The following is a 24,255-nucleotide window of genomic DNA, read 5'->3' as shown; positions in this document are numbered from 1 at the left end:
AAAAATGATAGCAAGAATGCGTTTTAAGGCCATTGAGTGGGTTAGGTAGGGGAATAAAGAATATAAATAAGCCATTTTTATTAAATGGTTGATAACTAAAAGTGTGAATAAATGTACTGGAAGAGCATAAGAGCACAAAAGCTGAGGAATGAAATACAGAACTTAACTTCGTAGAAGATAAGAAATATCAATGAAAGAACACAAAATGAAGTTATGCTGGTGTTAAGACATTAAAAGAATGCTTTGCTATAGGCTGCTGTAGATATTTGTGGTACAATAGGAACAGTTTGCTTGATGAAAGGAATGGCATTATGTAATGAATATATAAGAAAGTTGGTTGATAAGAAAATAAAAGTATTGTTGATCAGAGAAAAAGTTTGGATAAAGCTGAATTGTTCAGAAAGTGAGTTAGATTAAGGGCAAAGAGTGTAGAATGTGAAGTTCTCAATAGAAGATTGGAAATGCTGTGCTTATGAATAGAGTGAGGGCAATTTAAGTGCTAAGAAAAAAAGAGAATGAAAAGCAATTTCTTGAACAGGTAAATAAGTCCAGAAGGGAAAGGGAAAGGTTTATGAAAAGTAAGACCATACAAGAGTGGGAGATTCCTTGAGATAAAGATTGATGTTGGAAGAGAATTTACTTTTATGCCTGTTCGCCTGTTCTCCATTTCCCACATTAGTGAGGTATTGCAAGGAACAGTAGAAGAATGGCCACATTTGCTTACATCCACTGTAATGAATAATGCACCAAAATCATAACTCCCTAACAACAGCTAAACTCTGCAGACCTTTACATGGTGTTCCCTGACCATTTCATATGTCCTAGTTCAGCCCACTGACAGCATTTAACCCCCTGTGTACCATATCACTCTAATCCTGTTTATCCTGTGCATGCTTCTCACCCTTCTCTTTGTTCAGGCTCCAGTAATTCAGAAACTTTTTCACTCCAACCTTCCATCTCCTTCTTTGTCTTTCCTTTGCCCTTGCATCTTCTACTCTCTCATGCCTCATCCTTTCCAGATGTCCAAACCATTTCATCTTACCTTGTTCAGCTTTGTCTGTCATACTTTGCTTACTATCATGCTTCTCTCCTATACTCTCATTCCTTTCTCTATCAACCATCCTCACACCACATACTTTCCTCAATCATTTCATTTCCAACTCATTCACACTCTTGTGTTATTTTGCATTTAGGGCCCAAGATTCACACACATACAGCACCACCGAGACTACTACCATCAAATGTACCAGTCTCCTCGATACACTCAAGACCATTGCTCCCTCACCTACCTTATGGTTAACTTCAGCTCCCACTGTTCCATCTGTTGCCATGTCCTCTGCCAGTAATGTGAAACACTCCAAGTCTGTGTTTTCTCCATTTAGATATCCACTTACACCAGTGAACACATGTTCACATTAACTCGTAATCTTCTTCTTTCACAAACTATTCCAAACTCAAGACACAAGCTTCTGCAATGTCTGACATTAGACTGCCATCAGAACCCTGTCTCCAGCAAACTGCATCCGACTCACTTTCCCAACAGTCCCTAGCATACTGTAGACCCTTGCATCTATCTCCCTCACCACCCCATCCATGAACAGATTAAACAGCCATGGTGACATGACTCACTTTTGACACAGACCCACCTTCACTTGGAACTACTCACCCTCTTCCCTTCCTACTCACACATCATATTATCTGATAATACTTCTCTGCATAGTCCTAATAGCTTTTTCCTTATACAATACATTTATAAAACCTTCTGCAAGTCATCTTTTAAGTACTGCCATATGCTTTTTTCAGATCCATTAATGCCACATACAAATCCTTCTCATTGCCCAAGTATTTTTCACACAAATCTTTCAAAGCAAATGCCTGATCTGCACATTCTTTACCTCTCCTTAAGCCACATTATTTTTTCCCAGTCTGATGCTTTGTGCAAATCACTAAAGTCTCTGTCACTATTTTTGCTATGTAACTTTCAGGGTATGTTCATCAGGCATATACCTCTGTGATTTGAGCATTCACTTATGACCCCCTTCACCAATCCTCAGGCACCTCACCATGAGCCATACATATATTGAAAATCCTGTCTAACCAGTCAGTAACACTGTCATCTACTTTCTTGAGATATTCAATAGAAATCCTATCCACTCCAGCTGCTTTGCCATGCTTCATTTTATGTGTGACTTTCACCATCTCATCTTTTTTCATCAAACCATTTGCTATGACTCTCATGCCCCACATAGCTCATCACAAATGCCTCAAATTTACCACCATTTCATCTAACACATTCATCATTCCGTCAGAGTACTCTGTCAGTCTCCGCTTTATCTCATCTTTGCTTGTCTTGACCTTCTTATGTACTTCCCTCATGAATATTCCCATTTGTTTACTTGTTTTCTTCACACTACTCACCTCTTTCCAAGATATTTTTATTATCCTCTTGAAGTTTACTGATTATCTCTCATCCCATCCTTCTTTTTCTCTCTTCTTCAGCCCCAGCAGTTTCCTCTTGACTTTGAATTGTATTAACCAAGAATTAATCTTGGCAGATTCATTTTGTGTTAATTTTTTTATCATTACTATTTGTGTAGCTGTCACTTAATAGCATTTCAAGGTGTACAAGCCTCACCACTAGCTTATATTTTGCGTTTTATATCACCAATGTTCCTATTGTGGACATAGAATGTCCTAGTACTTTTGTGATATGTTTTTTCACTCTTTGTAGATGAACTCATCTCTTCCAAGTTTACATCTGAAGTAAATTATTTATGTCTTTTCTTTGTATTTGTACCCCTGCTGTCACAAGCACTTAACTTCCTTTTCCCAATCAACTTGACACTGTAGTTATAACACTGAAAATTTCACAGACCTAGATGATGTACATATCATAGAAGGATCAGCAAATGCAGTGCTTGAACACTACACAGAAAAACTTATTTTACCCAAAACCCATACCCAAAAACCCCTGTATACTAACAACTACTCAACTAGCATTAACAAAATGGAGACCATCATTCACATCACACAGGCTTCTTTCTTCCTATCATGTTATATGAACTTCTTTTTTAAAATTCCTATTTATATTGCTGCACTGTAATAGTCACTCTATAGCTAAAACCAGACAGTAACACTGCAAAGCAGTCATATAATGTTGCACTAGAGTCTTTGAACTGAGACCTCCAAGATATAAAGCACTCAGTTAAGCAGCAACAGAAACTGAAGCCCTACTCACCCCTACTACTTCTGGCCTCCCTCTTCCTCTTTCTCTTCCTTCCATTTTGCATGGATTTTGATACAGAGCAAAACATATTGCAAAGCTGCAGTGTAGTCATGCCAGAAAGTCATCTTAGTGATGATGTGTGTGAAGTGTATTGCAGAGGAGTCTATTTAGAGAACAAGAGGTAAGTACATTAATCATTCTGTCACCGTAGTGGCAGTTTATGTGGGGAAAGAAATATGTGCTCTTTACGATACACCTATCCCTCGCTTTTTGTAGTGTTTATGTTCTACAAAAACCTTTCACAAAGAGGAATCACAAACAGTGAACAAATAATCATATAGAGAAAAATGGGATGTGTGGCGCAGCTTCATGGTCAGCACTGGCAGATTCTCCTGTTACCTTCACATTAAGTAGCTTCTGATGTTGAATGAACTTATTAAGCCATCCTTTACTAGCTTGAAATTGCTCTCACTTAACTACATTGTCTTCATTAAATATATGCTCCTATATCTTCAGAGCTTTAGACCTGAACTGAAGGTTTCTAAGGCCTTTTTTGTATATGCTCTGTGTGTAAAAAACATTTTCTCTTTTCCATAAGAGGATTTCCAACACATGTGGTTACCTTAGCTGACATTGGAGTGGAGTGGACCACAGCACTTCGAATTTTCTATGCATTATTCTTTTTGTTGCGGATTGTAGATTCACCCAGGATATAAGCATGACCAATTGCTGACACTCCCTTACCAGCATCAGCATGTCGTAAGATTTTTAGCTTTATTTCTGAGGTTAGAGAGATTCTGTTTTGTTTAACTGCTGGTTCTGGGAAAGAAGAAGATATTGCTGGACATTTGGATGCCATATCAGCAAACACAAACACAGTAAGTTGCAGGAACAATCACATTAGCAGGAATACACACATATCACAAGTAGCACAGATCTGCATACAACATTGGTAACTGAGACTTACCCATTGGTAGGAGCTTGGCATGCTCCATACAGGATCCATGCTTACTTTACCCACCAACCCTCACTGAACTTTTGGCACACTTTCAGCTGCACACAGTTGCATAGTATCAATTTAAAACTGCATAAAAGGAGGGACTGGTAGAAGTAAGTTCCTTGCATTGCAGTGAAATCACACATAGTGATCCTGCTTAGAGTGAGGACTGGCTTTACTGTATAGGGCTAATGACTTTTCATATCTTTCTCTTTTATTATTACAGGTATTTTGTTTTCCACAAAAGTCAATAGAGTAAATAAGGTGACTGGCAGTGCATGGTTTGGTGGGTGGCAGTTTATGTTGTCCATATTTGTTATCTTCCTGTCAGTCAGTAGATGATTTTAATTGCAGCACTTGCTGAGTAGAGGATGATATAAAGAATGTTGATTTATGGACGATTGTAAGTGTAGGAGAATAATGAAGTACTGGAAACAGTTGATACAACTTGATATGTAGATTTTTCAAATATACACACTGAATGATTTACTGACTTCCTCATGACCCCATGGTCCTAAGCATACTGCATGTAGGTTACTCAGATTTATTTTAAAATCCTGTTTAAGATTACTCTCATTGTTCATTTGTAGGTATGTGTGACTGTCACCTCATGTAACTAATTTCACAACCCCAGTATTTTTCTGGTAGCTTTTTGTGGACTCTCTCAAGCTTATCTTTGTGTGTTTGTAATTTAGAGACTAAAACTGCACAGCATATTCAAGATCTGGCTAAACCACCACATTACTTGGAATGCATGTTGTTTTTAGGGTATTACACATAAAATGACTAGCTATGACTCCTACAATTCTGTTCTTTTGTAACTTGCAGTCTATTAAAGTATTTTTTTTTTTTATTATACTTTGTCGCTGTCTCCCGCGTTTGCGAGGTAGCGCAAGGAAACAGACGAAAGAAATGGCCCAACCCCCCCCATACACATGTATATACATACGTCCACACACGCAAATATACATACCTACACAGCTTTCCATGGTTTACCCCAGACGCTTCACATGCCTTGATTCAATCCACTGACAGCACGTCAACCCCAGTATACCACATCGCTCCAATTCACTCTATTCCTTGCCCTCCTTTCACCCTCCTGCATGTTCAGGCCCCGATCACACAAAATCTTTTTCACTCCATCTTTCCACCTCCAATTTGGTCTCCCTCTTCTCCTCGTTCCCTCCACCTCCGACACATATATCCTCTTGGTCAATCTTTCCTCACTCATTCTCTCCATGTGCCCAAACCACTTCAAAACACCCTCTTCTGCTCTCTCAACCATGCTCTTTTTATTTCCACACATCTCTCTTACCCTTACGTTACTCACTTGATCAAACCACCTCACACCACACATTGTCCTCAAACATCTCATTTCCAGCACATCCATCCTCCTGCGCACAACTCTATCCATAGCCCACGCCTCGCAACCATACAACATTGTTGGAACCACTATTCCTTCAAACATACCCATTTTTGCTTTCCGAGATAATGTTCTCGACTTCCACACATTCTTCAAGGCCCCCAGAATTTTCGCCCCCTCCCCCACCCTATGATCCACTTCCGCTTCCATGGTTCCATCCGCTGCCAGATCCACTCCCAGATATCTAAAACACTTCACTTCCTCCAGTTTTTCTCCATTCAAACTCACCTCCCAATTGACTTGACCCTCAACCCTACTGTACCTAATAACCTTGCTCTTATTCACATTTACTCTTAACTTTCTTCTTCCACACACTTTACCAAACTCAGTCACCAGCTTCTGCAGTTTCTCACATGAATCAGCCACCAGCGCTGTATCATCAGCGAACAACAACTGACTCACTTCCCAAGCTCTCTCATCCCCAACAGACTTCATACTTGCCCCTCTTTCCAAAACTCTTGCATTTAATGTGGCAGTTGAGGGTATAATTGGTGTACATGGGGTGTTCAGTGTTGTAAGTGGAAATGGTGAAGAGCCTGTAGATTTGTGTGATTGGGAATACCTGGTTTAAAAAGAGAGATATACATAAGTATACATATGTAAGTAGGAGAGATGGCCAGAGAGCGTTATTGGATTACTAGTTAATTGATAGGCACATGAAAGAGAGACTTTTGGATGTTAATGTACTGAGAGGTGCAACTGGAGGGATGTCTGATCATTATCTTGTGGAGGCGAAGGTGAAGATATGTAGAGGTTTTCAGAAAAGAAGAGAGAATGTTGGGGTGAAGAGAGTGGTGAGAGTGAGTTTAGAAAGGAGACTTGTGTGAGGAAGTACCAGGAGAGATTGAGTGCAGAATGGAAAATGACGTAAGGGGAGTGGGGGAGGAATGGAATGTATTCAGGGAAGCAGTGATGGCTCATGCAAAGATGCCTGTGGCATGAGAAAGATGAGAGGTGGGCAGATTAGAAAGGGTAGTGAGTGGTGGGATTAAGAAATAAGATTGTTAGTGAAAGAGAAGAGAGAGGCATTTGGACGATTTTTGCAGGAAAATAGTGCAAATTACTGGGAGATGTATAAAAGAAAGGGGCAAGAGGTCAAGAGAAAGGTGCAAGAGGTGAAAAAGAGGGCAAATGAGAGTTGGGGTGAGAGAGTATCATTAAATTTTAGGGAGAATAAAACGAGTTTTGGAAGGAGGTAGATAAAGTGTGTAAGACAAGAGAACAAATGGGAACAACGGTGAAGAGGGCAAATGGGGAAGTAATAACAAGTAGTAGTGAAGTGAGAAGGAGAGGGTGTGAGTATTTTGAAGGTTTGTTGAATGTGTTTGATGATAGAGTTGCAGATATATAGGGTGTTTTGGTCGAGGTGGTGTGCAAAGTGAGAGGGTTAGGGAGAATGATTTGGTAAACAGAGAAGAGATAGTGAAAGCTTTGCGGAAGATGAAAGCCAGCAAGGCAGTGGGTTTGGATGATATTGCAGTGGAACTTATTAAAAAGGGGGTGACTGTGTTGTTGACTGGTTTGTGAGGATATTCAATGAATGTATGGTTCATGGTGAAGTGCCTGAGGATTGGCGGAATGCATGCATAGTGCAATTGTACAGAGGCAAAGGGGATAAAAGGTGAGTGTTCAAATTGCAGAGGTATAAGTCTTTTCAGTATTCCTGGGAAATTTTATGGGAGGATATTGAGTGAGAGGGTCAAGGCATATACAGAGCATCAGATTAGGGAAGAGCAGTGTGGTTTCAGAAGTGGTAGAGTATGTGTGGATCAGGTATTTGCTTTGAAGAATGTATGTGAGAAATAGATAAACAGATGGATTTGTATGTAGCATTTATGGATCTGGAGAGGGCATATGAGAGTTGATAGAGATGCTTCGTGGAAGGTATAAGAGTATATGGTGAGGGAGGTAAGTTGCTAGAAGCAGTGAAAAGTTTTTATCGAGGATGTAAGGCATGTGTACAAGTAGGAAAAGAGGAAAGTGATTGGTTCTCAATGAATGTCGGTTTGTGGCAGGGGTGTTTGATGTCTCTGCGGCTTTTTAATTTGTTTATGGATGGGGTTGTTAGGGAGCTGAATGCATGAGTTTTGGAGAGAGGGGCAAGTATGCAGTCTGTTGTGGATGAGAGGGCTTGGGAAGTGAGTCAGTTGTTGTTTGCTGATGATACAGCGCTGGTGGCTGATTTGGTTGAGAAACTGCAGAAGTTGGTGACTGAGTTTGGTAAAGTGTGTGATAGAAGAAAGCTGAGAGTAAATGTGAATAAGAGCAAGGTTATTAGGTTCAGTAGGGTTGAGGGACAAGTCAATTAGGAGGTAAATTTGGATGCAAGTGAGGTGTTTTAGATATCTGGGAGTGGATTTGGCAGCAGATGGAACCATGGAAGCAGAGGTGAGTCACAGGGTGGGGGAGGGGGTGAAGGTTCTGGGAGCATTGGAGAATGTGTGGAAGGCGAGAACATTATCTTGGAAAGCAAAAATGGGTATGTTTGAAGGAATAATGGTATCAACAATGTTATATGGTTATGGCTATAGATAGGGTTGTGCGGAGGAGGGTGGATGTGTTGGAAATGAAATGTTTGAGGACAGTATGTGGTGTGATGTGGTTTGATCGAGTAAGTAATGAAAGGGTAAGAGGGATGTGTGGTAATAAAAAGAGCGTGGTTGAGAGAGCAGAAGAGAGTGTATTGAAATGGTTTGGTCACATGGAGAGAATGAGTGAGGAAAGATTAATATGTCAGAGGTGGAGGGAATGAGAAGTGGGAGACCAAATTGGAGATGGAAGGATGGATTGAAAAAGATTTTGAGCAGTCGGGGCCTGAACATACAGGAGGGTGAAAGGCATGCAAGGAATAGAGTGAATTGGAGCAATGTGGTATACCAGGGTCGATGTGCTGTCACTGGATTGAACCAGGGTATGTGAAGTGTCTGGGGTAAAGCATGGAAAGCTCTCTGGGGCCTGGATGTGGAAAGGGAGCTGTGGTTTCAGTGCATTACACATGACAGCTAGAGTGTGTGGCCTTTGTTGTCTTTTCCTAGTGCTGCCTCGCGCACACGGGGGGGTGCTGTTTCATGTGTGGCGGGGTGGCAACAGGAATGGATGAAGGCAGCAAGTATGGATATGTACATGTGCATATATGTATATGTCTGTGTATGTATACGTTGAAGTGTATAGGTATGTATATGCGCGTGTGTGGGTGTTTATGTTTATACATGTTTATGTGGGTGGGTTAGGCCATTCTTTTGTCTGTTTCCTTGCGCTACCTCACTAATGCGGGAGATAGCGACAAAGTATGATAATCAAATAAATTGATAATCATTTCAAGATTCCACATTTCTTTAACTGAATCTGCCTCTGGAAAATGAATCTAATTGAAATTTCAATGTTCATGGTGCATTTTATTAAAGTTGACTTACCTGTAGTAAGGAACAATCATTACCTAGTCTTATATTTGATATTGCATGTTTTAGGTATACCTGTTTATATGATAGTTGCAATTACTCATTTGTGTACTCACCTCACATGACTGTATCAGATTTGTGTCTGTGGTTAACAATACGATTAATTTATTTTGATTTCTTGTCTGGCTGTCTTCATCATATATCTCTCGTGGGAACCTGTTGAAAACTGTCTACTTTTTTCTTTTTCAGCCATTGACAAATACATCATTTTTCTTTTGTGATTTCCTTCATTTCTTTGTTCATTTCATCATATTCTTTGCTTTGTTTTGGAGATCTGCCTATTCTATGATATAAACTTTTTACTTTAATTTTCAGTCGACTTTTTTCTTTTTTTCATGATTTATATGCTTCAAAATCTGCCTTATGAACTCCGACCAACTTTTATCCCTAAATGCTGGTGGACTTATAGAAAGTTGTTTGGTGTACTGACAGAAAAACAAAGTTCTTAATTTTTCTGAAGTGAAAAGTAAACGTAAAAATAAAAGATGAAAAAAGTGAGCTAACATATCTTGTTTGGCCATTTTATAACATTGAAGTTAATGCATAGGTTCTCCAGAGGAGAGTAGGAAAGATAGTGGAAGGTGTGTATCATTCAGATTTTCTGTTTCCCATTATTAATTGAAACAAATACATGTAAAAGTAAAACTGTACAAAAGGGTGAGCTAACATATTTCTCATGGCCATGGTATAATGCTGTAGTTAATATGTAGATCCTCCTGAGGAGTGTTGGAGGAAGGATTGTAGAAGGTGGGCATCATTCAGATTTTCTGTTCCATTTGTAGAATGAAAGAAATTCATGTAAAAGTAAAATGTTTGTACAAAAAAGTGAGCTAGCACATGTTATCTGGCCATAGTATAATGCTATAGTTAGTATAGTAGATGGAGTTGAGAAATGGTGGAGAAGGATGTACATGATAGTCTGAGGTGTCACCAAAGCAGTGCCTAATAGCCATACAAGAGTCATAATAAAGAAAAAACAATTAGATTAGAGTTAATATAACAGTTCCCAGCACACCCTAGTAAGTCATCTGTGTAGTACTGACTTTTAAGGATGAATTATTTCCTAACACAATGAAGAGGTCTAACCCTATTCTCACGAATCATTCCATTACCATTAATTCAGCAAATAGTTGCTATAAGCCACATGTATTTATGATCCAATTATGACAATTGTCATGTTTCTAAGAGTTTGCATATCTAATTAGCTCCTCTTTTTGATGTTATGTTTCTGCTGTTTGCTAAAGCTTATTGTTTGAATGAGGCAGGTCTTGTGAAACAGCATTCATTTGAATTACATCTGATTGATAATTTGTTCCAATCAGATCATCACCTGACATGGGATCATTTGTGCCTGCAATATGCTCTGGGTTGATTTTTTTTCCCCCACTGAACATGTTCCTTAACATGTTCATCAAACACTCTGTCTGAATGTGCATATCCTATCCAAGTCAAATGCATTCTCTCTCTAGCAAAGAAGTTTCTCTTGCTGTTGAAGTTATCATCCTCTGCCTCTTGAATTCCCCTATCACATTCAGTGATAGCCATAAACCTGCTTAAAACAATGGGAGTATGTTGACCAGATTTTACACATAGGAGATGGTAGAGAAAGGTCTAAAAATGAGAGGGTATTTTCACAATTTATGATGTTAGGAAAGATATGTGAGAAAGTTAGGAGGAAAGATGTAAAGTTCGTACTTGTTGTACATGGACAATTTGTGAATACTGGTAAGAGCTTTTATAATGGAAGGAATGGGTATTGTGGAGTAAATGGCAGTATGCGTATTTGGTGTGAAATGTTTGGGAATGCATTGAGGCTGTTTAATGTCATCCTAGTTGTTTTTATAGATGGGGCCAGTGGCAAGATGAGAGAGATAGGCTGATTACAGTGTGCTGTTGAACAATTGTGGAACACACTGGAAGTTACCTCATATTGTATGGAGGTGATGCTCCTCTGTTAACAGAGTTAGAGGAGTTGGATAGAATGGTAGGTCTCTATGATGATGTGTGAAGGAAATGGTGTTAAAAGTAAATGTGTGTAAAACGAATACACCTGTTTTAAAAGACATGAGTATTCATAGTATACTATCAGTTTGCATGAAGAATTACTTGTTGTTGAGTGCAGTTATTTTGACAGATGATCAGTAGGTTGAGAAAGTGGATGATTTTGTTAGAGCCCTGCCAGGAAGAAAAGCTGTAATGGCTGAAAAAAAATAGAATGTAAGATGTGCAAGAAGATTGCAATGGGAAGCATTTGAGTTCCAGCTTACTGTCGTGAAATCTTAGTCTTCCTCTCTTCATGTTCTTTAGGTAGATAGCTGTGTTTGATTATATCATAGACTCTAGCATTGTTAAACACAACTTTCTTTATGATTGCAGCATTAGTTTAGGCATGTATGAGTTAGGTCCATTCATAAGCAAAATATTTGTCAACATGGTCAAGAGCTAAACATGACATGACCCTACCTTAGGTCACCCAGCAGTTGCCTTTAGTCATATGACACTTGGCCTTGGTCACTAAACCCATGCCTTTGGTGGTCACATTTCTTACATGACATTCCTGCCTGACCCTCACCTTATGAGGTCAAGTGCTTTTTCATGTATGTACATTTCTTTTTTCATACTTGCTGTTCCTGCATTAGCATTGTAGAACCTGGAACAGAGGAAGAGAGGCTGCATCTCCTCACTTCCATTCTCTAGCTGTCATCTGTATTGCACTTAAACCACAGCTCTCTATCTGCAACTAGGCCCAAAAGACCCCTCCATGGTTTTCCTGGACAGTTATCATGCCCTTATTCAGTCTATACACATGTCAAACCCTTTTATACCACATTGTTCCAATTTACTGTTTTCCATGCATGTCTTTCACTCTCCTGCATGTTCAGGCCCCAATCGCTTAAAATATTCTTCTTCACATACTTCCACCTCCAGTTTGGTCTCCCACTTCTCCTTGTTCTCTCCACCTCTGACACATGTACCCTCTTTGTCAATCTTTCCTTACTCATTCTCTCCATATGACCAAACCATTTTAACACACCCTCTTCTGTTCTCTCGACCATACTCTTTTTTTTTATACGTATTTGCGATTTCCCTTGTTAGTGAGGTAGCATTAAGAACAGAGGACTAAGCCTTTGAGGGAATATCCTCACTTAGACCCCTTTTCTGCTCCTTCCTTTGGAAAATTAAAAAATGGGAGGGGAGGATTTCAGCCCCCACTCCCTCCCCATTTCAGGAAGCAGTGATGGCATGTGTAAAAGATGCGTGTGGTATGAGAAAGGTGGGAGGTGGGCAGATTAGAAAGGGTATTGAGTGGTGGTATGAAGTAAGGTTGTTAGTGAAAGAGAAAAGAGAGGTGTTTGGACAATACTTACAGGGAAATAGTGCAAATGACTTGGAGATGTATAGAAGAAAGTGGCAAGTGGTCAAGCGAAAAGTGCAAGGAGGGCAAATGAGAGTTGGAGTGAGAGAGTATCATTAAATTTTAGGGAGAATGAAAAGATGTTTAGGAAGGAGGTAGATAACACACGTAAGACAGGAGAACAAATGGGAATATTGGTGAAGGGGGCGAGTGGGGAAGTGTTAACAGGTAGTGATGAAGAGAGGAGATGGCGTGAGTATTTTGAAGGTTTGTTGAATGTGTTTGATGATAGAATGGCAGATATAGGGTGTTTTTGTCGGGGTGGTGTTTGAAGTTAGAGGGTTGGGGAGAATGGATCAGTGAAGAGAGAAGAGGTAGTTAAAGCTTTGTGAAAGATGAAATCCAGCAAGGCGGTGGGTTTGGATGGTATCGCAGTGGAATTTATTAGAAAAAGGGGTGACTGTGTTGTTGATTGGTTGGTAAAGTTATTCATTGTATGTGTGGTCCATGGTGAAGTGCCTGAGGATTTATGGAATGGACGCATAGTGCCTTTGTACAACAGCAAAGGGTACAAAGGTGAGTGATCAAATACAGAAGCATAGATTTGTTGAGTATTCCTGGGAAATTATATGGGAGGGTATTGATTAAGAGGGTAAAGGCATATACAGAGTATCAGATTGGGGAAGTGCAGCGTGGCAAAGGATGTGTGGATCAAGTGTTTGCCTTGAAGAATGTATGTCAGGAATACTTAGAAAAACATATGAATTTGTATGTAGCATTTATGGATCTAGTGAAGGCATATGATAGGGTTGATAGAGATGCTTTGTGGAAGGTTTTAAAAGTATGTGATGTGGGAGGGAAGTTGTTAGAAGCAATGAAAAGTTTTTACAAAGGATGTAAGGCATGTGTATGAGTAGGAAGAGAGGAGATTAATAGGTTCCGTGTGAATGTCAGTTTGCGGCAGGGGTGTGTGATGTCCCCTTTGTTGTTTAAGTTTTCTATAGATCGGGTGGTTAGGGAGGTAAATGCAAGAGTTCTGAAGAGAGGGGCAAGTATGCAGTCTGTTGTGGATGAGAGAGCTTGGGAAGTTAGTCAGTTGTTGTTCGCCGATGATACAGCTCTTGGATGATTTGTGTGAGAAACTGGAGAAGTTGGTGACCGAGTTTAGAAAAGTGTGTGAAAGGAGATATTTGCGAGTAAATGTGAATAAGAGCAAGGTTATTAGGTTCAGTAGGGTTGATGGACAAGTTAATTGGGATGTAAGTTTGAATGGAGAAAAATTAGAGAAAGTTAAATGTTTTAGATATCTGGGAGTGGACTTAGCAGCAAATGGGTTCATGGAAGCAGAAGTGAGTCACAGGGTGGGGGAGGGGGCGAAGGTTCTGGGAGCAATGAAGAATGTGTGGAAAGATTGAACGTTATCTCAGAGAGCGAAAATGGGTATGTTTGAAGGAATAGTACTTCCAGTTATATTATATGGTTACAAGGCATGGGCCAATATATAGATAGAGTTGTACGGAGGAGGGTGAATGTGTTGAAAATGAAATGTTTGAGGACAATATGTGGTTTGAGGTGGTTTCATTAAGTAATGAAAAGGTAAGAGAGATGTGTGGAAATAAAAAGAGTGTGGTTGAGAGAGCAGAAGAGGGTTTCTTGAAATGGTTTGGACATATGGAGAGAATGAGAGAGGAAAGGTTAACAAAGTGGATGTATGTGTCAGAATTGGAGATGAAAGGATGGAATGAGAAAGATTTTGAGAGATTGGGGCCTGAATATGTGGGAGGATGAAAGGCATGCAAGGGACAGAGTGAATTGGAATGATGTGATATGCTGGGGTTGATGTGCTGTCAGTGGGCAGAACCAGGGTATGTGAAGTGTCTGAGGTAAATCATGGATAGGGAGCTGTGGTTTCAATGCATTATGCATTACGGCTAGAGAATGGATGAGAGTGGATGCAGCTTTTCTTCATCTGTTTCTGGTGCTACATTGCTAATGCATGAAACAGAGTTCAAGTGTGAAATAATACATATGTATCATTAATGAGATTGCCTTGTTTAAGACCTCAGTTGCCTGTTCTGTTCCAGCTTCAGGAAAAAAAAAAAAATTAGTTTCCACTTCTCACTACCCAATCTCAAAAGCCCACATCCCAACTTTAGTTTTTCATACACTTCTCCTGCACAAGTCACCACTTCCCTAAATCCCTTGCACTCCTTTTCCACTTCCTTTGATTCTTATGATCTAACCATATACCTATGTGGTATCTCTGCACACAGGCCTCTTTTTCTCATACTCACACTTTAACCACTTTTTTCACATATGTCATTTTATCCTTTTCCTAAAAGCATATCTTTTCCACACTTACTTTAACCACTCTTTTCAGACATATCATTTTATTCTTCACGTAAAACCACTATATGTACAAGCTTTCACGTTTGCCTTCATCAAGAAAGCAATGCTTCACTTTTCATTTATTTGTCTTCAGAAAGCGTGAGGAACGCCTTCAGGCTCGAGAACTCAATCAGTTGATGAAAGAAGTGAAAGAGGACATGGAACTTACTGATCATGTGCCTCTGCCAGATGTGCCACGTTTGGAGGGGCTGAGGCTCCCTCCTGAAGCTTTTGGAAATATTCTTATGGTGTTTGAGTTCCTGCACACTTTTGGGGAAACCTTAGGATTTGGTAAGTGTGTAAAATGTATTTTATATTCTATAGATTTTCATTATGATCTGGGTAAATAGTTTTGTAGTATTGCACTTTAGTTTCCAAAGCTCAGTACACTCATAAGTGATTCTTTTCAGGGTTTGGGGAATGTTTACTGTGTATTATTCATTTGATATATTTGATTTTAAGAGTAGGTCTATGAGGTTTAAACCACATTTTAAAAGTAATAAGTCATCTTCATTTTGAACAGTGACCCAAGATTTCTGGTGATCTCAGAAAAAGTCTTTCCTTTAGTAGCTGTACCCCAGGAACTTCCCAGTGAGAGAGTTGGCCATGATAGAAAAAATCTTAAGGCTACCATATCAGACTACATGCACTATTCCAATCACACACACCCTCCTGGGTCCTCTTCCCACTATATTTCTTAATCCTCACCTCCCAGGATGCCAGCTGTCTTCCATCAGTTCTGTTTCATGATGCCCAAACCACCTCAAAAGTTTTACATTTCACCCACTCATACAGAGACATAAGTTTGTTGAGTATTCCTAGGAAATTATAAGAGAGGGTATTGATTGAAAGGGTAAAGGCAAGGCATGTACAGAGCATCAGACATAGGAAGAGCAGAGTGGTTTCAGAAGTGGTAGAGCATGTGTGGATCAGGTGTTTGCTTTGAAGAATGTATGTGAGAAATACCTAGAACAGATGGATTTGTAGGTAGCATATATGGATCTGGAAAATGCATATGATAGTGTGGATAGAGATGCTTTGTGGAAAATTTTAAGAGTATATGGTATGGGAGGTAATTTGCTAGAAGCAGTGAAAAGTTTTTACAAAGAATGTAAGGCATGTGTACATGTTGGAATAGGGAAAGTGATTGGTTCCCAGTGAATGTCGGTTTGCGGCAGGGGTGCGCAGTGTCTCCATGGTTGTTTAATTTGTTTATGGATGGGATGGTGAGGGAGGTGAATGCAAGATTTTCAGTGAGAGGGGCAAGTATGCAGTCTGTTGTGGATGAGATGGCTTGGGAAGTGAGTCAATGATGATACAGTGCTGGTGGCTGATTTGGGTTAGAAACTGCAGAAGTTGGTGACTGAATTTGGTAAAGTGTGTGAAAGAAAAAAGTTGAGTGTCAATGGGAATAAAGGCAAGTTTATTAGGTTCAGTAGGGTTGAGGAACAAGTTAATTGGGAGGTGAGTTTGAATGGAGAAAAACTGGAGGAAATGAAGTGTTTTAGATATCTGGGAGTGGACTTACCAGCGGATGGAACCATGGAATCGGAAGTGAGTCACAGCGTGGGGGAGGGGACAAAGGTTCTGGGAGCTTTGAAGAATGTGTGGAAGACAAGATCATTATCTCGAAGAGCAAAAATGGGTATGTTTGAAGGAATTGTGGTCCCAAAAATGTTTTATGGTTGCAAGGCATGGACTATAGATGGGGTTGTGCAGAGGAGGGTGGATATTTTGGAAATGAAATGTTTGAGGACAATATGTGGTTTGAGGTGGTTTGATCGAGTAAGAGTTGAAAGGGTAAGAGAGATGTGTGGTAATAGAAAGAGTGTGACTGAGAGAACAGTAGAGAGTGTGTTAAAATGGTTTGGACACATGAAAAGAATGAGTCAGGAAAGATTGACGAAGAGGATATATGTGTCATAGGTGGAGGGAAGAATGAGAAGTGGGAGACCAAATTGGAGGTGGAAAGATGGAGTGAAAAAGATTTCACTTACATTACTTACTCGATCAAACCACCTCACACCACATATTGTCCTCAAACATCTCATTTCCAGCACACCCACCCTCCTCCGCACAACTCTATCTATAGCCCACGCCTCGCAACCATATAACATTGTTGGAACCACTATTCCTTCAAACATGACCATTTTTGCTTTCCGAGATAATGTTCTCGACTTTCACACATTCTTCAACGCTCCCAGAACTTTCGCCCCCTCCCCCACCCTGTGACTAGCTTCCGCTTCCATGGTTCCATCCGCTGCCACATCCACTCCCAGATACCTAAAACACTTCACTTCCTCCAGTTTTTCTCCGTTCAAACTTACCTCCCAATTGACTTGTCCCTCAACCCTACTGTACCTAATAACCTTGCTCTTATTTACATTTACTCTCAGCTTTCTTCTTTCACACACTTTACCAAACTCATTCACCAGCTTCTGCAGTTTCTCACATGAATAAGCCACCAGCGCTGTATCATCAGCAAACAACAACTAACTCACTTCCCAAGCTCTCTCATCCTCAACAAATTACATACTTGGCCCTCTTTCCAAAACTCTTGCATATATATAAAAGAAGAGTGAATGTTGGGGTGAAGAGGGTGGTGAGAGTAAGTGAGCTTGGAAAGGAGACTTGTGTGAGGAAGTACCAGGAGAGACTGGGTACAGAATGGAAAAAGGTGAGAACAATGGAAGTAAGGGGAGTGGGGGAGGAATGAGATGTAGTTAGGGAATCAGTGATGGAGTGTGCAAAAGATGCTTGTGGCATGAGAAGCGTGGGAGGTGGGTTGATTAGAAAGGGTAGTGAGTGGTGGGATGAAGAAGTAAGATTATTAGTGAAAGAGAGGAGAGAGGCATTTGGACAATTTTTGCAGGGAAAAAATGCAATTGAGTGGGAGATGTATAAAAGAAAGAGACAGGAGGTCAAGAGAAAGGTGCAAAAGGTGAAAAAGAGGGCAAAGGAGAGTTGGGGTGAGAGAGTATCATTAAATTTTAGGGAGAATAAAAAGATGTTCTGGAAGGAGGTAAATAAAGTGCGTAAGACAAGGGAGCAAATGGGAACTTCAGTGAAGGGTGCTAATGGGAGGTGATAACAAGTAGTGGTGATGTGAGAAGGAGATGGAGTGAGTATTTTGAAGGTTTGTTGAATGTGTTTGATGATAGAGTGGCAAATATAGGGTGTTTTTGGCAAGGTGGTGTGCAAAGTGAGATGGTTAGGGAAAATGATTTGGTAAACAGAGAAGAGGTAGTAAAAGCTTTGCGGAAGATGAAAGCCAGCAAGGCAGCAGGTTTGGATGGTATTGCAGTGGAATGTATTAAAAAAGGGGGTGACTGTATTGTTGACTGGTTGGTAAGGTTATATAATGTATGTATGACTCATGGTGAGGTGCCTGAGGATTGGCGGAATGCGTGCATAGTGCCATTGTACAAAGGCAAAGGGGATAAGAGTGAGTGCTCAAATTACAGAGGTATAAGTTTGTTGAGGATTCCTGGTAAATTATATGGGAGGGTATTGATTGACAGGGTGAAGGCATGTACAGAGCATCAGATTGGGGAAGAGCAGTGTGGTTTCAGTAGTGGTAGAGGATGTGTGGATCAGGTGTTTGCTTTGAAGAATGTATGTGAGAAATACTTAGAAAAGTAAGTGGATTTGTGTGTAGCATTTATGGATCTGGAGAAGGCATATGATAGAGTTGATAGAGATGCTCTGTGGAAGGTATTAACAGTATATGGTGTGGGAGGCAAGTTGTTAGAAGCAGTGAAAAGTTTTCATCGAGGATGTAAGGCATGTGTTCATGTAGGAAGAGAGGAAAGTGATTGGTTCTCAGTGAATGTAGGTTTGCAGGCAGGGGTGTGTGATGTCTCCATGGTTGTTTAATTTGTTTATGGATGGGGTTGTTAGGGAGGTAAATGCAAGAGTTTTGGAAAGAGGGGCAAGTATGAAGTCTGTTGTGGATGAGAGAGCTTGGGAAGTGAGTCAGTTGTCGTTCGCTGATGATACAGCGCTGGTGGCTGATTCATGTGAGAAACTGCAGAAGCTGGTGACTGTGTTTGGTAAAGTGTGTGAAAGAAGAAAGTTAAGAGTAAATGTGAATAAGAGCAAGGTTATTAGGTACAGTAGGGTTGAGGGTCAAGTCAATTGGGAGGTAAGTTTGAATGGAGAAAAACTGGAGAAAGTACAGTGTTTTAGATATCTGGGAGTGGATCTGGCAGCGGATGGAACCATGGAAGCGGAAGTGAATCATAGGGTGGGGGAGGGGGCGTTGAAGAATGTGTGGAAGTGAGAACATTATCTTGGAAAGCAAAAATGGGTATGTTTGAAGGAATAGTGGTTCCAACAGTGTTATATGGTTGCGAGGCGTGGGCTATGGATAGAGTTGTGCGGAGGAGGATGGATGTACTGGAAATGAGATGTTTGAGGACAACATGTGGTGTGAGATGGTTTGATCGAGTAAGTAATGTAAGGGTAAGAGAGATGTGTGGTAATAAAAAGAGTGTGGTTAAGAGAGCAGAAGAGGGTGTTTTGAAATGGTTTGGTCACATGGAGAGAATGAGTGAGGAAAGATTGACTAAGAGGATATGTGTGTTAGCGGTGGAGGGAACAAGGAGAAGGGGGGGACCAAATTGGAGGTGGAAAGATGGAGTGAAAAAGATTTTGAGTGATTGGGGCCTGAACATGGAGGAGGGTGATAGGCGTGCAAGGAATAGAGTGAATTGGAATGATGTGGTATACCAGGGTCAACGTGCTGTCAATGGATTGAACCAGGGCTTGTGAAGCATCTGGGGTAAACCATGGAAAGTTGTATGAGGCCTGGATGTGGAAAGGGAGCTGTGGTTTTGGTGCATTATACATGACAGCTAGAGACTGAGTGTGAACGAATGTGGCCTTTGTTGTCTTTTCCTAGCGCTACCTCGCATACATTTGGGGGAAGGGGGTGTTATTTCATGTGTGGCAGGATGGCGATGGGAATGAATAAAGGCAGACATTATGAATTATGTCCATGTGTATATATGTATATGTCTGTGTGTGTATATATATTTTTTTTTATTTATTATTTTTTATTTTGTTTTGTCGCTGTCTCCCGCGTTTGCGAGGTAGCGCAAAGAAACAGACGAAAGAAATGGCCCAACCCACCCCCATACACATGTATATACATACACGTCCACACACGCAAATATACATACCTATACATCTCAATGTTCACATATATATACAGACACAGACATACATATATACCCATGCACACAATTCACACTGTCTGCCTTTATTCATTCCCATCGCCACCGCGCCACACATGGAATACCATCCCCCTCCCCCCTCATGTGTGCGAGGTAACGCTAGGAAAAGACAACAAAGGCCCCATTCGTTCACACTCAGTCTCTAGCTGTCATGCAATAATGCCCGAAACCACAGCTCCCTTTCCACACCCAGGCCCCACACAACTTTCCATGGTTTACCCCTGACACTTCACATGCCCTGATTCAATCCACTGACAGCACGTGAACCCCGGTATACCACATAGATCCAATTCACTCTATTCCTTGCCCGCCTTTCACTCTCCTGCATGTTCAGGCCCCGATCACTCAAAATCTTTTTCACTCCATCTTTCCACCTCCAATTTGGTCTCCCACTTCTCCTCGTTCCCTCCACCTCCGACACATATATCCTCTTGGTTAATCTTTCCTCACTCATTCTCTCCATGTGCCCAAACCATTTCAAAACACCCTCTTCTTCTGCTCTCTCAACCACGCTCTTTTTATTTCCACACATCTCTCTTACCCTTACATTACTTACTCGATCAAACCACCTCACACTGCACATTGTCCTCAAACATCTCATTTCCAGCACATCCATCCTCCTGCGCCCAACTCTATCCATAGCCCACGCCTCGCAACCATACAACATTGTTGGAACCACCATTCCTTCAAACATAGCCATTTTTGCTTTCCGAGATAATGTTCTCGACTTCCACACATTCTTCAACGCTCCCAGGGTTTTCGCCCCCTCCCCCACCCTATGATTCACTTCCGCTTCCATGGATCCATCCACTGCCAGATCCACTCCCAGATATCTAAAACACTTTACTTCCTCCAGTTTTTCTCCATTCAAACTTACCTCCCGATTGACTTGACCCTCAACCCTACTGTACCTAATAACCTTGCTCTTATTCACATTTACTCTTAACTTTCTTCTTTCACACACTTTACCAAACTCAGGCACCAGCTTCTGCAGTTTCTCACATGAATAAGCCACCAGCGCTGTATCATCAGCGAACAACAACTGACTCACTTCCCAAGCTCTCTCATCCACAACAGACTTCATACTTGCCCCTCTTTCCAAAACTCTTGCATTCACCTCCCTAACAACCCCATCCATAAACAAATTAAACAACCAAGGAGACATCACACACCCCTGCCGCAAACCTACATTCACTGAGAACCAATCACTTTCCTCTCTTCCTACACGTACACATGCCTTACATCCTCGATAAAAACTTTTCACTGCTTCTGACAACTTGCCTCCCACACCATATACTGTTAATACCTTCCACAGAGCATCTCTATCAACTCTATCATATGCCTTCTCCAGATCCATAAATGCTACATACAAATCCATTTGCTTTTTTAAGTATTTCTCACATACATTCTTCAAAGCAAACACCTGATCCACACATCCTCTACCACTTCTGAAACCACACTGCTCTTCCCCAATCTGATGCTCTGTACTTGCCTTCACCCTCTCAATCAATACCCTCCCATATAATTTCCCAGGAATACTCAACAAACTTATACCTTTGTAATTTGAGCACTCACTCTTATCCCCTTTGCCTTTGTACAATGGCACTATGCACGCATTCCGCCAATCCTCAGGCACCTCACCGTGAGTCATACATAGATTAAATAACCTTACCAACCAGTCAACAATACAGTCACCCCCTTTTTTAATAGATTCCACTGCAATACCATCCAAACCTGCTGCCTTGCCGGCTTTCATCTTCCGCAAAGCTTTTACTACCTCTTCTCTGTTTACCAAATCATTTTCCCTAACCCTCTCACTTTGCACACCACCTCGACCAAAACACCCTATATCTGCCACTCTTATCATCAAACACATTCAACAAACCTTCAAAATACTCACTCCATCTCCTTCTCACATCACCACTACTTGTTATCACCTCCCCATTAGCGCCCTTCACTGAAGTTCCCATTTGCTCCCTTGTCTTACGCACTGTATTTACCTCCTTCCAGAACATCTTTTTATTCTCCCTAAAATTTAATGATACTCTCTCACCCAACTCTCATTTGCCCTCTTTTTCACCTCTTGCACCTTTCTCTTGACCTCCTGTCTCTTTCTTTTATACATCTCCCACTCAATTGCATTTTTTCCCTGCAAAAACGTCCAAATGCCTCTCTCTTCTCTTTCACTAATAATCTTACTTCTTCATCCCACCACTTACTACCCTTTCTAATCAACCCACCTCCCACGCTTCTCATGCCACAAGCATCTTTTGCGGAATCCATCACTGATTCCCTAAATACATCCCATTCCTCCCCCACTCCCCTTACTTCCATTGTTCTCACCTTTTTCCATTCTGTACTCAGTCTCTCCTGGTACTTCCTCACACAAGTCTCCTTTCCAAGCTCACTTACTTTCACCACCCTCTTCACCCCAACATTCTCTCTTCTTTTCTGAAAACCCATACAAATCTTCATACATATATATATACGTTGAGATGTACAGGTATGTATATTTGTGTATGTGGACGTGTATGTATAGAGATGTGTATGTGGGTGGGTTGGGCCTTTTCTTTCATCTGTTTCCTTGCACTACCTTGCTAACACGGGAGACAGCAACAAAGCAAAATGAATAAATAAATTAATACTTGATTTGACATATCCCTTATGTATACATGTATTTCTTTTATAAACATTGATAAGGGTCATCAGAGGCTCCCCCTCCAAGCTGCCTCCCTCACCCCGTTTGCCAGTCCTTGCCAGGTGCTCTCTGCTCTAACTTTAGTTATACTGTTGCCATACAAACAATGTTGACTCGGTATTTTTTTTATTTATTTATTTATTTTGCTTTGTCGCTGTCTCCCGCGTTTGCGAGGTAGCACAAGGAAACAGATGAAAGAAATGGCCCAACCCACCCCCATACACATTTATATACATACACGTCCACACACGCAAATATACATACCCATACATCTCAATGTACACATATATATACACACACAGACACATACATATATACACATGCACACACTTCACACTGTCTGCCTTTATTCATTCCCATCACCACCTCGCCACACATGGAATAACATCCCCCTCCCCCCCTCATGTGTACGAGGTAGCTCTAGGAAAAGACAACAAAGGCCCCATTCGTTCACACTCAGTCTCAAGCTGTCGTGCAGTAATGCCCAAAACCACAGCTCCCTTTCCACATCCAGGCCCCACAGAACTTTCCATGGTTTACCCCAGACGCTTCACATGCTTGATTTGACATATCCCTTATGTTTACATGTATTACTTTTATAAACATTGATAAGGGTCATCAGAGGCTCCCCCTCCAAGCTGCCTCCCTCACCCCGTTTGCCAGTCCTTACCAGGTGCTCTCTGCTCTAACTTTAGTTATACTGTTGCCATACAAACAATGTTGACACAGTATTTTTTTTATTTATACATTTATTTTGCTTTGTCACTGTCTCCCGCGTTTGCGAGGTAGCACAAGGAAACAGACAAAAGAAATGGCCCAACCCACCCCCATACACATGTATATACATACACGTCCACACACGCAAATATACATACCCATACATCTCAATGTACACATATATATACACACACAGACACATACATATATACACATGCACACACTTCACACTGTCTGCCTTTATTCATTCCCATCTCCACCTCGCCACACATGGAATAACATGCCCCTCCCCCCTCATGTGTGCGAGGTAGCGCTAGGAAAAGACAACAAAGGCCCCATTCGTTCACACTCAGTCTCTAGCTGTCATGCAATAATGCCCAAAACCACAGCTCCCTTTCCACATCCAGGCCCCACAGAACTTTCCATGGTTTACCCCAGACGCTTCACATGCCCTGATTCAATCCACTGACAGCACGTCAACCCCAGTATACCACATCGATCCAATTCACTCTATTCCTTGCCCGCCTTTCACCCTCCTGCATGTTCAGGCCCCAATCACTCAAAATCTTTTTCACTCCATCTTTCCACCTCCAATTTGGTCTCCCACTTCTCCTTGTTCCCTCCACCTCCAACACATATATCCTCTTGGTCAATCTTTCCTCACTCATTCTCTCCATGTGCCCAAACCATTTCAAAACACCCTCTTGTGCTCTCTCAACCACGCTTTTTTTATTTCCACACATCTCTCTTACCCTT

General features: G+C 41.0%; 1 protein-coding gene across 33 annotated transcripts in view; it reads left to right on the top strand.

Moving 5' to 3' along the window:
- The window catches only part of tou (bromodomain adjacent to zinc finger domain 2B toutatis), a 1,094,933-nt gene that overhangs the window by 887,664 nt on the left and 183,014 nt on the right, over window positions 1–24,255 (top strand). For all 33 annotated transcript variants that reach the window (XM_071667361.1, XM_071667356.1, XM_071667362.1 and 30 more), the window contains one exon: window positions 14,942–15,138. In XM_071667361.1, coding sequence (XP_071523462.1) covers window positions 14,942–15,138 — 197 coding nt within the window. The remainder of the gene's footprint in view (window positions 1–14,941; window positions 15,139–24,255) is intronic.

Source organism: Panulirus ornatus, chromosome 12 (assembly GCF_036320965.1).
Source record: "Panulirus ornatus isolate Po-2019 chromosome 12, ASM3632096v1, whole genome shotgun sequence".
NCBI lineage: Eukaryota > Metazoa > Arthropoda > Malacostraca > Decapoda > Palinuridae > Panulirus > Panulirus ornatus.
Note: the sequence above shows the minus strand (reverse complement) of the source record. Positions and strands in the feature narration are given on the sequence as shown.